Here is a 15241-nt window from a genome sequence, read left to right as displayed (position 1 = left end):
GGAGGTATGAGTCTTAACTGATTTCTTCTGTGGTAATCAATTATGCCACAAATGCTGTCGATTTAGCTTGTATTGAACCCGGAATTGTCCTTTATATCCAAGGAGTTCTAGCCTAGGTTGAGCCAGAGTTTAGAATGGCATGCTATTCTTACTATTTCTGCCATATTTTTATACAGCAAATATGGTAAGAGTAGTATGATAGTATGCCATTCCGAACTTAACCATGTTCCTATATCTGCCTGGTTTGGGATGCTCGCACAAAACAGAGCAATGCTTTCAATGCCAGAGTGTTTACAATTATGGGGTGAATTAACCTACTGATGGCTTACTTGCCGCATTATTAAGCTGGGATAGAAGAAAGTATTTTAACATTGACATAATACATAACATTTAAAGAATGGGTGCTATACTTAAAGAGTTTGAGATATTAAAACGTCACCCTGCTGAAAAAAAAAAACGTCTGACGCCATCATAACATGATTACATGGTTTAAGCTGGTCTCCTAGTCTGGCCAAGCTGGTGCTCAAGTGGTTTAGCTGACCTTCTAAAACCTGCCAACTGACCAGGCTGGGCAACCAGTTTAGGCTGGTTTCGCTGTTTTTAGCAGGGTCTAATTAAGACATACTGACATTTTTCCGTTTTTATTTTTTTATGATACTTCACAAATGTAATATGTTATTGATGTCTTTCATTACATTCATAAGATCTCAACACGTGTATATATTTCATGATTTCGTTCCCTTCCGCATTCGAGCGGCAGTAGCGCAGTCCTCCATTATCCCATCATGCAGCGCAAGACGGATGACGTGTCTGTGGAATCAGATAGTAATACGCTGCAACGCAAGCAGCAGTTCCGCTAGCTCTTCAGTTTAGATTTCACCAATGTCTGAATTTTGACAAATATATCTCTCATTTCACGCATGTAAATACTTCTACCTACTCCTTAACTAGTCGGTCGAAGCAAAATGGTCGTGTTCCACCGTGTCCGTGTTGTTTTGTTGCTGTTTTTTTTGTGTGGATCGCTACGCAACGCCTTGAGTTTCTATCTTCCTGGTTTGGCCCCGGTCAGCTTCTGCGAGCAAGACGCGAGCGGTAAAGGCAGCGACGTGCCCGACTGCAAAGTAAATATACACATGTATCTCTCTAATCATATGATTTCTGTAAATTGTGTGCGATGTGTTGTGTTTCTCTCTTAGTGGGTCTCTATCATGCTGATGCTAGCTCGACATGCTATTGGAGTGTCGAACGAGCAAGCGCTTTATAAACATCAGAAATACGTTTATTAACTTGGCTCTACCGTAAACCTCATTTGAACAGTCTGTGTGGCCTGCTAGAGAAGAGTCTCTTTCATTCTTATATGTCACTCTCTCAAACTGAGGTTTGATTTGAAGACCTGCAATGAGTTAATCGGCCTCGCACCGCAACACCAGAATAATATATTTCTAGAGCAGTGCTAGTAATAGTGCACAATAGTAGAGAAGAATAGGTTTTAATGACAATAAAAGTATCTTCATATGCATGGTGATGAATTAAAGTGTTTTCGAAAGTATGGAACAAATCCCATTTTCTCTTCAGACATGATGTCATGACGTCATATTCATTACAATATTTTTCAATTGTGTAATAATATATATAGAGAGATTTATAGATTGGAGAATATATTTTTTTTCTACAGGTTGTCATGCAGTTGTTATGGTGACATGTCATGATGACATGTGTCCAGTACTACTTTATTTATTTATTTATTTATTTAATAAACTAGTCCAACAGGTGTTACAGTCCTGCTTTCTGTTGTCGCTTTGTCTAAGGTGGCTCTTTACACTCAGTATACATCCTGGTTGTCAGACGTAGGTTTTGAACCATTACATTTGTGTAGTAAATTGAAGCTCGATTGCTTGTATTTTAGTTACATTGATCAGAAAATGTGTAATATTTACCATGGTAACAATTGTTTTCGCCAGTATACAATAGTTACTACATTGATATTTTGGTACTACTATACAGCATCATAAGTACTACACTTAATTACAATAAAACTGTGGTAACTCAGAATGATCCACCACTGTCATCCAAAAAAAACAAAAAAACAATCTGCCATAAAAGAAAATAATAATAAAAAAAAAAAAAGATTCTGAATGCTTAAAAAGTTCACCTAAAATTCTCTCATCATTTACACACCCTTATGCCATACCAGATGTGTATGACTTTCTTTTGCTGAACACAAACTAAGATTTTTGGAAGAATATCTCCGCTCTGTAGGCCATACAATGCAAGTGAATGGTGGCCAGAACTTTGAAGGTCCAAAAAGCACATAAAGGCAGCATAAAAGGAATCCATACAATTCCAGTGGTGAAATCCATGTCTTCAGAAGCGATATGATGGATGTGGCAACAGATCAATATTTAAGTCTTTTTTTTTTTACTTTAAATTGTCCTTGCTCAGTAGGTGGTGATATGCACAAATAATGTGAATCGCCAAAAACAAAAGAATGTGAAAGTGGAGATTTCTAGTAAAAAAAAAAAAAAAAAAAAAAAAAGGACTGAAATATATGTTTCTCACCCACACCTATCAGATTGCTTCTGAAGACACACATAAACCATTTCAGTCGTATGGATTACTTTTATGCTGCATTTAAGTGCTTTGTGGATCTTGAAAGGGCTGGTCACCATTCACTTGCATTGTGTGGATCTATAAAGCTGAAATATTCTTCTAAAAATCTTTGTGTTCTACAGGAGAAAGAAAGTCACACATCTGGGATGACATGAGGGTGAGTAAATGATATGAGAATTTTCATTTTTTGGATGAACTATCCTTTAAAGCTGTTTGAAGGAGGTCCCATATTAATGAATGATTTTACAGTTGTACCAATAACTGTAGTAACAAAGGGAAGTGAGTGTTAAAGAATTTATTTATACATGTTTTTTGTTGTTTTTTTGTAAGGATGCCTTCACATGGTAAAGGAATACAGCACATGAATATGCGTCAGAAAACAATGTGTATTATGATTAAACAATATTAACTTCAAGTAGTGGTACTTCTATTACGGAAATATGAAAACACTGTAGACATCTCTACATTGGCATAATCTTTGTTTTTCCTCTTTTTTTTTTTTTTTTTACAGTCAGTCATTGAGCTGTTTGTGAACAGGCTGGATTCTGTGGAGTCTGTTTTGCCATATGAATATACAGCGTGAGTATTGCCAGACATTATGTTATTGCTGGATCACAAGTGCTAAACCATTTTGATATATAACACTGAACAATGTTACTTAAAACACTTATAAATTTAACACAAGAGTTACACCAGGCTATGCTTGTGTATGGTATTAGTCACAGTTAAACCTTATACAGGTTATGCATGACTAACTATATTTTGCAAAGAACTTTACTTTAATAAGTGGTAAGCTAAAAAGGGTGAAATAGAGCAAAGGTGTTGGAAAGGTATGTAGAGAGAGTGCTCATGAGGAAGATGGAGAGGGAGGCAATGAAAGTTTGAATGTAGATGTTTGTGTACGGACTGAGGAGGGACTGCTGTTACGTTAACACACAGAGGCCTTTCAGTCAAACCACATGCGGTGTAATCTAATGGAAGCAGGAATGACTTGCTCTTCCTCAGAAGTCATTAATTATGCCATATGTGCTGCATTATTAATTAACTTCGCACTTACTGTGTGCTCAAACCCCTGTGGGGGTTCTTCTGCACATTTACCCATATAAGAGCTTTCATTTAAAAAGATTTATGCAAAAGTGGTTTCGAACCCCAAAAATCAAGCAAAATTTTTTTACTTTTACTCAAGGTAACTTGTGGTAATACTGTTCACACATGGGCAGAGTGACCTCTGGTATTTAACAACACAATACACTCGGGTCTAGTCAGATGGAAAATTAGTTGTAGATCAAACAAAGTTCAAACTTTAACCTCCTGAGCATGACTGCTGTGTGCATTTTCCATTTCCCTTTTTTGTTTGTAAATATTACCACCTAATAAACGTGCAAAAAATAAATAAATACAATTCTAGACCAAGTAGATTTCCTAAAAATTGATGTCAGCATATGCAGACAGCAGAACTAAGTTGTGTAGTTTAAAATAATACTAAGCTATAGAACGTCAGATTTTTCCAGGAGTGTTATGTTTGTGAGACATTACAGACATTACATCAGAAATGGCCAGCATCATCCAATCACTGCCAACCATGTTAAAATAAAATTATACATTATAAATTCTGAATCTATGTACTAATTGTCCATTGTCCCATGTCTGCCAAACATGTTGAGTCTGCAGCCTGAAACTAAACTTTTGGTCGGATTTTATTAATGAGTGGCTTATAGAGCTATAGGATGCTCCCTTGCTTAACCTCCAGTCTGGTGTCTGTCTGCACTTGTCTCAGAACAGTTCAAAATGCACCTTATTTTCATGCTAACTCCATATAAAGCCTCTGAAAGTGAAACATTTCTCAATGTGATAATGCACAGTAAATATAAAAGTTTTCTAAGGAAAAAATGCACTCAAGTACACATTAGTGTACTTGTGTTTATCAGCGTGGCGTTTCGCGATTAATCCCTCAAATTTGAAAAATGGCATATCAGATAAAATTAGAGACTCTAATCATTTGACTTAAACAGGTTTCAATGTAAAAACTTAATTAGGTTTCTTACCAGATGTAGTTTTGTTGGCGTTTATCCCAAAGACAAACTCCACTGTGATTGGCGCCATGCTGTTTTGTCACATGTCTCGGTGCATCAAAAGTTTAACCCTTTACTGACAGCGATATATATGTGGTAGAAAAGGTTTAATTTGTCTTGTTTAGATTCGGAATTTGTGACGCTAATGCGCTAACGCTATACACGGCCATAATATTTGCCGATTACACTCTTGTTATTGTAATGAGTCATCTGAACTGAGATCAGTCAGTTTAAATTAATTTAAATGGTGTATTGTGTATAGCGAAGCCAAAATACAACATCCACGTGTGTGTGCACTGGGTTGCATGAGGTTAAACTATTTTATATGTGAGGGATAATGTACAGTCAGCCAGGAATCATGACATCAAACAGTTTTGCAACAATGTAAACACTGCAGCAATGAGCTATAATATGCGAAAATAAGCTGTTTTAACATGTGTTGTGAAAAATGATTCTGGAATAATACTAGAAATGTTAAAGCTGATGAGCGTTTTGATATATTAAACAGTGTTTCCCATGGGATTTTGTTAGACTGTGGTGGGTTGACCTCAAACCCTCTAGGGAGGTCTGGGGGCATGGTCCCCTGTAAGAAAATTTTGTGCATTTTAAAGTTAAATGCATCAATCTCGTGCACTTTGAGAGCAAAATTAAGATGCTAGATCTATGAAGAACTTTGTGCTCTTGTAAACAGTTTTGTGCTCTAGTAGTAATTTAATCAAACACATTGGTTGCAGGGCTCGACATCAGTCATTGTCATGTGCTTGTCCTCCGGACAAGTAAATTGGTGATTCACTTGTCAGAGAGAAAAAAGGACATTTAAGTTACATGCCCAAGTAACGTCAAAGTTTATATGTTTTTCTAAAATTATGACCGATGCCCAATCTAATAGTGTACCTATGCAATCAACTCAGTTCTCTGTGACAGAAATGTAAACTGCACTGGGTAGGAGAGGATGCTATTGTCATATGGTCATTATTTTATGTTATCATTTACAGCAGGGGTGCTCACACTTCTATGGAGTGAGATCTAATTTTTCATCATGTTATTGCAGCAATATCTACCATGTACAATAAAGGCTATACATTATCACAACACCACAATTTCAGTAGTCGGTAGTGAAATTTGACGATTCTCAATGCCAGCTTCAAAACCACAACAAATAATAACACTAACTAATATGTTAATTATGGAAGAATGGTTTCAAGTTCTTAAGTAATTATTCAAGAATAGTAAACAGTCAGTAATAATATAACAATAAAAAACAGCAATGAATAGAAATAGATGAAAAATAGGGCCTCAGTAGCTGGGTTTCCATCTATGTATTTTTATGCGCATTTGGGATATTGCATAAAAACGCTGGATGAAAACACCAAAATGCAAATAAAATCTCCAAAATGCGCATAAAAACATATACGCTCATATTAGGTAAGACGAAATGCACATAAACTACGATAGAAACACATTTACTGGATAACCTCCTATTGAATTTATTAGGAATACAAGATGTGCATCAAAAAAGTAATGTGACTGAATAACTCATTTATAACTGGACTAACCAAAGGACCAATCATTGCATCTGAAATGTTGCTCTGATCATCCTGAAATAACAGTCCTAAAAAAAAATACAAAGCCTTCAAAGAGTTTGCAGAGCAAATAAGTCAAATACAAACTTGAACTGTGTGGAAGAGCAGGTATATTGACATAAAAAAAAAAAAAATATTTTAGATCCACATGGCAAAGTCAGGAGGAGGAACGCACATATACAGTGCGACCAAAACTGTGTGACACGCTGTCGCTCCCAGATATGGTTTTGTCTGTGTGCTCTAAAAGACCACAAGTATTTTATTATGAAGAAAGTCTCAATGGTTACAGTTTCTCCGGAAGTGACGATTTTGTTCTTTTGAACACATGGGATTGAAACGTGGCTTTATTCACACTTTGTTTTTGCGATATTATGGTTTTTCGCATAAATTAAATTCGCAACTTGGATGGAAGCATAGCTACTGTAACCTCTATTTTTGCTTTTTATTTAAAGAAAAGATAGGACGAGTCAAATTTTTTTTGGTGGTAATCAACATTATGCCACAAATACTGTCGACTGAGCTTAACTTGTATTGAACTCAGAATATTCCTTTAACGTATTTGTTCATAATCAGTTAACTTCCTATCAGATGAACATTAGCAATGGGCTACTGTATAGGAAATAGGACACATCTATAGTCATCTGCGTGTGCTATTCATGGCCATTTCCAAAGCATATTTTGCAAGGTGTGATTAATTGCTATGGCAATAAAGGGAGACAAAAAAGAGTGACAGACAAGGTTTAACACTCAGTTTATCGATTGTCGATAATATGCCAGTCATATCACCAGCAGTGAAATTGATCAATTATTAAAGAATAAATCCATCGGGGTCCTGGGTAGCTCAGCGAGTATTGATGCTGACTTTCACCCCTGGAGTCGCGAGTTCAAATCCAGGGTGTGCTGAGTTACTTCAGCCAGGTCTCCTAAGCAACCAAATTGGCCCGGTTGCTACCTCCTTGTGGTTGTGATTAGTGATTCTCGCTCTCAATGGGGCACGTGGTAAGTTGTGCATGGATCACGGAGAGTAGCATGAGCCTCCACGTGCGGAGACTCCGTGGTGTCATGCACAACAAGCCATATGATAATATGTGCTGATTGGCGGTTTCAGAAGCGGAGGCAACTGAGACTTGTCCTCTGCCATCCAGATTGAGGTGAGTAACCACGCCACCACGAGGAGCTACTAAGTAGTGGGAACTGGGCATTCCAAATTGGGAGAAAAGGGGATAAAAAAATAAAAAAGAGCTCTTAGAGAGCACCTCCATTGAAAGCAATTTAGATAAATGAGTCATGCCTTGCAAGTGGATTTTGTTTTCTTTCTGTTATTAGTTGTAAAATTGGTTTCTGAGGGTGGATTCTGTGATGTTAGGACAAAAATTTAAGGCACATTCCTTTTTGTGTTTCTGGTTTCGATGGTTTATTATGTCCTGAAATCTTTTTACCTAGCATTTTTACCTGAAATCTTTTTACCTTACATTTATACCATTTAGTACCCTTTTTACACTCTCTTTTTCTTACCTTTTCATATCTCTACTCTTTCAGTTTTGATTTTTGCGCTGATCAGGCTGAGAAACGTCCATCTGAGAACTTGGGTCAGGTGCTGTTTGGAGAGAGAATTGAGCCATCCCCATATAAGGTACATCACACACATACACTCATGCTTTAAAGGCCTCGATATACTTCCAGAGAAGTTCTTATTCTTTCTTCGTTCAGGGGTAAAAAGATGTTCTAAACAGCCGAGCAACGGTATAGTATTTGCGAACATTCAGACACCGGCCACACCGATGTGAGAGGTGTTTAGAAGTACATTCAAATATGAGTATGCTACATGTAAAACCTTAACTAATGTGACATTGAAATGTGTTATCAATGACTTTATGCCTCATTCTATTAGTAGAATTCACATGAGGTCAGTAAAAGAAGCTGTTTTAACCACTCGATGATTTAAAGTAATATGTATATATGCGGTAGAAAATATTTAATTTCTTGTTTAGATTCTGAATTCATGACGCTAATGCACTAATGCTATACGCGGCCATAATATTCGCCGATTACACTCTTGTTATTGTAATTTATGATGACACTGATACTATTGCAAATATACACTGGCGGCCAAAAGTTTGGAATAATGTACAGAGTTTGCTCTAATGGAAAGAAATTGGTACTTTTATTCAGCAAAGTGGCATTCAACAGATCACAATGTATAATCAGGACATTAATAACATGAAAAATTACTATTACAATTTGAAAAAAATGTTCAAAACTTCTTAAACTACTTCAAAGTGTTCTCATCAAAAAATCCTCCACATGCAGCAATGACAGCTTTGCAGATCCTTGGCAGCTGTCAGTTTGTCCAGATACTCGGGTGACATTTCACCCCACACTTCCTGAAGCACTTGCCATAGATGTGGCTGTCTTGTCGGGCACTTCTCACGCACCGTACAGTCTAACTGATCCCATAAAAGCTCAATGGGGTTAAGATCCATAACACTCTTTTCCAATTATCTGTTGTCCAATGTCTGTGTTTCTTTGCCCACTCTAACCTTTTCTTTTTCTGTTTCAAAAGTGGCTTTTTCTTTGCAATTCTTCCCATAAGGCCTGCACCCCTGAGTCTTCTCTTTATTGTTGTACGTGAAACTGGTGTTGAGCGGGTAGTATTCAATGAAGCTGTCAGCTGAGGACATGTGAGGTGTGAGACTATTTCTCAAACTAGAGACTCTGATGTACTTATCCTCTTGTTTAGTTGAACATCTGGGCTTTCCACATCTCTTTCTGTCCTTGTTAGAGCCAGTTGTCCTTTGTCTTTGAAGACTGTAGTGTACACCTTTGTATGAAATCTTCAGTTTTTTGGCAATTTCAAGCATTGTATAGCCCTCATTCCTCAAAACAATGATTGACTGATGAGTTTCTAGAGAAAGCTGTTTCTTTTTTGCCATTTTTGACCTAATTTTGACCTTAAGACAAACCATATAGCTTTCAACTGTGATAATGGCAAGTGATTTTCTAGTTCCAAATTAGCAATTTAGCATGATGACTCAAGGATAAGGTGTTTGAGTGATGGCCGCTGGAAATGGGGCCTGTCTAGATTTGATCAAAAATTACTTTTCAAATAGTGATGGTGCTGCTTTTTACATCAGTAATGTCCTGACTATACTTTGTAATCAGTTGAATGCCACTTTGGTGAATTAAAGTATCAATTTCCTTCCAAAACAGCAAAATCTGTACATTATTCCAAACTTTTGGCCACCAGTGTAGGTGTTAATGTTCAGAATAAATACAAAAGAATGGTGATAGAGGCACATCTTACTTTGAGCAGATGTGAGAATGGCTTTCGCTGCAGGTGGCACATGACTGAATGGTCACTTGTGAGTATTTGAGTTGATTTACTTTTGCAGACTAATTAAACAAAACAAAAATAATAATAATAATCGCATGACATGGTCTTGCACGCTGGTGTGTTCAAGTTGAATACTGACTGAAAAAAGTAAACAAAGTAGTAGGTGGAGCTTCAGGTTACACCTACCGATGACGTGGACCAATGGCAGCAAGAAAGTGTTTAGTAGCCGGTTAGAAGTTTTTCTAAAAGTTCGCCCAGGCGAGCTGTTCCAAACCACCAAAACGAATGCAAACACTTCTTTCTGGCCAGATTTTATTCTAAATGATGTCATACCCATTCTTTCTTCGATTTAGTATGAAGTATATCTGAGGCTTAACTCTCTGTCCTTAGTGCTGATTTAGGTACATTTCATCATAGCATTAGTATCCTGAGCTTGTTTTTTCCTTCTAGTTTTCCTTCAAGAAAAATGAGGTGTGCAAGAGTGTGTGCGATAAATCTTACAACACAGAAAAATCTGAGGATAAAGCCAAACTGGACTTCCTTAAGAAGGGCATGCTCCTTAATTACCAACACCACTGGTGAGGCAATCACTTCAACATTAACAGCAATAACACATAGCATCTCATCACTTTTATTTGCTTTCAAAGCTTATGTGCAACAATTGGTTGTTCTGTACCGTGTAATGTAAACTGTCTCTCTCAGGATTGTCGATAATATGCCAGTGACCTGGTGTTATGATGTGGAGGACAATCAGAAGTTCTGTAATCCTGGCTTTCCCATTGGCTGCTACGTCACAGAGACAGGCCGGGCCAAAGATGCCTGTGTGGTCAATGTGAGTAAAACATACACCTTAAAACTTAATACCTTTAAGCAATATATTCATGCATCGTCCCAAATTCATGGCTTTATATCTTCTGCAAAACACAAAAGGAGATATTTTAAGGAATATTTTGATCTCTGATTTCCATACAACATCAGTGGATATTGATGTGTCGACATATTTGATTTGGGCATTTTATTTGATCAATGATTTGATTTGAAAATGAATAGCGAGTTAAACTTCGGGCTGTTAATATATAAAGTGACCGTATGCCTTCAGAAGACTTGTAATATGTCTAAAATCAATTATTTTATGGCACTTTTCGGTATTTTTAAAGTGAGGCACCATCCACTGCTATTGTATGGAAACAACAATTGCCACATTCTTTAAAATATATCCTTTAGTGTTTTGCAAAAAAATAATAAAAAAAATAAAATAAAATAATATGGGTTTGAAACGACATGGTGACTGAGTTTCAAGAGAATTATTTTTGTGTGAACAATTCCTTTTAACTTAAAACCTTGTCATAAGTCATATACTACCTGTAATTTTGAAGACAGCTGATTGTTCTAACACCATTTTTCATGCAGGCTGACTTCAATGACAAAGACACCTTCTACATCTTCAACCACGTGGACATCACAATCTTCTATCATGTGGTGGAGAACGAGGCTGCTGGTGCCAGGCTGGTCGCGGCTAAATTAGAGCCCAATAGGTATTTCGGGCACTAAAAATTTTTGTTTACTTTCAACAGAAGTGACCCTAAAACTTCTTGCTGTATTAAGGAATGTACAGCAGATTGTTCTAAACGTGACTCTGCCCCATAAATAAACAGGCAACAGAAAAGTGTACAGTTTAGCCATTCAAGACAGGATTTAAGAGCATAATATATGTGTAGCTGATATGAAATGTCAAGCAGTGACAGCAGTCACTGTACCAAGTAGAATTATCTTAATCCTTAAATGCATACCACAGGTCTTTATTGACCCGGAACTTCATTCCACCCCCTGTACCTTATCAATCTTTTGGAGTTATGCCACACCTCTAGTATTTCTCAACCTTTCTCGTATAAATAGTCTAAAAACAAAAATGCCAAAATTGCAAAACAAAAAATATTTTTTATAATTGCTTAGTTACCAAAAGTTAAAATTGTCCTTAGTGACCAGATATATGTAATTGTCTCTTTTTTTTTTATTGATTATTTCATATCAATATAAGTTTACTATCACAGGATATCTATTTCTTTGTTTATTACATGACAAATGAACACCATCTTCATACAAATAAATACTATATCACGTTGATTTTCTGTGCAACAATGGTGAATTATCAGTATCCAATATGCGTGTACACCGCTGATATATAATACAGAACTGGATTGCTCATGACGTCATATCAGTGAAGCCACTGTGCCGCCATATTGCTATGCCCAAACATTCCAGTGTTTCTATTGACTTAATAGGAAATCATCTAATTTCAGTGAGTAAACATTAATCATTCAGTCAGATTTTATATCTGAAATCTGCATGTACATCACTACAATGCAGACGTCCTACACATGTAATTATTTCTATATTTAAAGTCGGGAATTTTTCCTGTTTCTTGAAAGCCCGAGTAAGTTGTGTATCTATATATATAAAAAAGAAAAATCATGCATATCAAACAGTCTACCTCTAACAAACGTCATCGGTGAACAGATCAGCTGAAAATAAACAGGTGTTTGTTTATAAACAACTGAAGCTGAGGTAAGATACAAACAGACATTTTCAGACTTATTTACTGTGAACATCTAAGTGTTTGTTCAGAGTTACTTGTTTTATGTTTTCATCAAAAAGTGCTTTTTATTTTCTCGCGGTCACTTGAATAAGAGCACACGCTCTCCCTCTGTCACGCGCAGAGAGGGAGACACGCAAAGCAAAGTTGGTGAAAATTAAACTGATACGCTAGGTTTAAATGGCAAACGAACATGTATTTATGACATTTATCCGTGTATGACTACAGAGAGCACTTTAAAATTAAAACAAGCAAATCCCGGGCATTTAAGGTGATTTAGAAATCCCGGTCTGACTTTTTTAAAGTCCCTTTTGAGGTAAGGACGTATTGTCACCCTAAACAAGCAGATATTACAGATTTTCCTACTTGCATTACAACTTGTGTACAGTTTTGCCGCTTCCTTTGGTGATTGTTGAGCTGCACTGATAGGCTGAACACCAGGGCAGGTGAATACTCTGGCATCGCGATCTGTGTATATCTTCTCCCTCATAATGAATATAATCTAGAACGAGCAAATTAAACATGATTGTCACTAGAGGGCGAAATGCAACTGTCATATCTGCAGGTCGGAGACAGTGAAATGGGGGTGTTTTCGCCTGTCAGTCATTGATGCTCTATGGCTGTCTCGTTTGGAAGGCTGCGTCCTCCGGAGGTCGCATTTGTCGGCCGCATACGTCATCGAGGCTGTCTCGTTTCATAAAAGCGAGTAGGACTCTTCGAATGCAACCTTCTTTCATGGGAATTCGGAGGATGCATGAGGTGTATCCTTCGTGGGCACTCACAGCCCACAATTCTTTGCTTCAATGGAAATGTCTAAAAAAAAAAATATGTAGATATCCAGTAGATATGATGTTCAGACGCAAGTAATGTTAATTCCGAAGTTGAAGTACCTCTGGTAGATCGGTGCAGAGTATATAATATGTATAATTATATTAATATATAATTAAAATAAAATATTAGACTAAAAGTTCACCTGTAAAATCTATTTTCTTTTCTCTTTACATCATTATAACTCTCCTAAAATGTACCTCATACATTCCCTTCTAAAGGGACTTTGTTCCCTTCTCACTCAAAGCACTCACGCTTGTTAAAGAGTTGCATGCTGTCATAGCAACCATGTTGCGTTCCGTTTCCATTTGTCCTACGAAGGCCATCTCGTTTAAATGAGACTTGTTTAAAGGAGGATGCTCGGTATACTGCAGCCTTCAAAGCATTCAGCCTTCAAAACGAGACACAGCTTATGACAGTTTTGGCATACCAAGATGGCCGCTCGAACACATCATTGCATCAGCGATCCAGTTCTATATATCACTGGTGTACGCATGCATTTTATAAATTAAGTGATTTTAAGTGAATGACTACATTTGACATTGCTATTTGATGAAGAAACAACATGGAAGTAAACTATAGCAAGTACAACACATGAACAGTATGACATGGCTATTGTCATTTGGGTGTACTACTGAAATCATGTAAGTTGTGCATCTATTTAGACTCAAGAAGTGCCTGAGAAAATACATGTGTAGCTTCTGTGTAGCTTGTGTCATATGTGTATCTCAAAGTGTGTTAGACAGCCAGTTGGCAATATATGAAAACTCAAACATCATCATAATATATTCTATTATTTTCTAATTGTCTTGAAAATGCTTTGAAAATTTGACACTATCTGGTAGGGATGAGACAATATATCGAATTTCGATATAACGGGAACCAAAAAAATTAAGAACCATCTCGTGGCATACCTCGATATTTCGAAATTTGCAACATTGTTTTCTGTCCATGTGATCAACATCATAATCTCTCTATCGCTTGAATTTACCCCACTGGGCTTTTTTTACACTGTTTACAGGGTTCACACAAGCTCCTCAAAGTGCTTGAGTTTAGCTTTTAGAAATTTAAGTTCTGGAAAACCTGGAAAATTGTCTTGTTTTGATGAAAAGTGCTTGAGATTAAAGAGGATCGTTTCCTCTGTGTAATGCGTGTCCATCAAAGATGAGGCGCACTCCACTTTCACTGAATATTGTGTCTTAGGGTGCTTTCACACTGGCAGTTTAGTTCGAAACAGAGCATGGTTCGCATGAAAAATTGGTAATGTGAAAGCTGTCATGCAGACCGGTGAGCGAACCACGGTACCGAACCCGAGACTACCTGTAGGAGGTGGTCTGAGTTCGGTTGCAATGGAACTGCAGCGTGATTCGCGTGAATGTGAAAGCAGCTCGGACTCAGGTGCGCACTCGTTCAAGTAACCTGCGCATGCATTTTAGCCAATGACGACATCTATCTATCTATACACCTTATAAATACTATATATAAATACTATTATAGGTTATAAATATAGCGTATAATAGGAGATGACTGTGGCGATAACTTCACCTTGGACACGAGCGTAAGCGTGCAGTGTAAACAAAGATGCAAATGTCTCCTCAGCAAGCTGCCTTCCCCTGGACATCTGATGAGTTACACCATGAAGCACACATACGCTGTTGTCGTTCACTCTGCTGTTCATAATGGCACCAAAATAACAAAAAAACAAAAGTATGATGAGTCGCTATGTGTTCTCCAAGCGTGTTTGTGATGACGTAAGATGAAGGCAAATGGACCGGGGTTCGACAGAATCAAGTGAGTGTGAAACCAGACCAATGCTGCGGGGGGCACCAGGAGCAATCGCACTCGGAATCGGACTGCAGCAAACGTGCCCAGTTTGAAAGCCCCCTTGGGCCGTTTACACGACAAAATTTTCAACTAAAAACTGAAAACTTTTTATGCGTTTTGGCTGGTCGTTTACATGACAACGGTGTTTTGGGGCCTGAAAACACAAACTTTTAAAAATGGGTTTCAAAGTGTATGTTTTTGAAAACGATGCCGTTATCATCTCTTGTGAAAATGATGACGTCATGCGCACGCGTATTACGTGTTATATAAAGAATGATGGATTGATAGGCATCAGTTTGAGTTGTATAATTATCAATATGAATACTGGTGTCTGTGCAAATAACAATAATCAACAATTTATTAATTTGGAGTGTTTTGTATGGAGTGTGAACATTGT

The 15241-nt window shown here is 37.2% G+C and overlaps 1 protein-coding gene across 1 annotated transcript in view; it reads left to right on the top strand.

Annotated features, from left to right (window-relative positions):
- Nucleotides 1–807: 807 nt before the first annotated feature.
- tm9sf2 (transmembrane 9 superfamily member 2) overlaps nucleotides 808–15241 on the top strand; it is a 32286-nt gene continuing 17852 nt past the window's right edge. Inside the window, exons 1-6 of the mRNA XM_051702488.1 lie at nucleotides 808–1121; nucleotides 3122–3189; nucleotides 7805–7898; nucleotides 10050–10177; nucleotides 10302–10431; nucleotides 11010–11134. Of these exons, the coding sequence (XP_051558448.1) occupies nucleotides 966–1121; nucleotides 3122–3189; nucleotides 7805–7898; nucleotides 10050–10177; nucleotides 10302–10431; nucleotides 11010–11134 (701 nt within the window). The 5' untranslated portion in view covers nucleotides 808–965. The remainder of the gene's footprint in view (nucleotides 1122–3121; nucleotides 3190–7804; nucleotides 7899–10049; nucleotides 10178–10301; nucleotides 10432–11009; nucleotides 11135–15241) is intronic.

Source organism: Myxocyprinus asiaticus, chromosome 7 (assembly GCF_019703515.2).
Source record: "Myxocyprinus asiaticus isolate MX2 ecotype Aquarium Trade chromosome 7, UBuf_Myxa_2, whole genome shotgun sequence".
Taxonomy (NCBI): domain Eukaryota; kingdom Metazoa; phylum Chordata; class Actinopteri; order Cypriniformes; family Catostomidae; genus Myxocyprinus; species Myxocyprinus asiaticus.
Note: the sequence above shows the minus strand (reverse complement) of the source record. Positions and strands in the feature narration are given on the sequence as shown.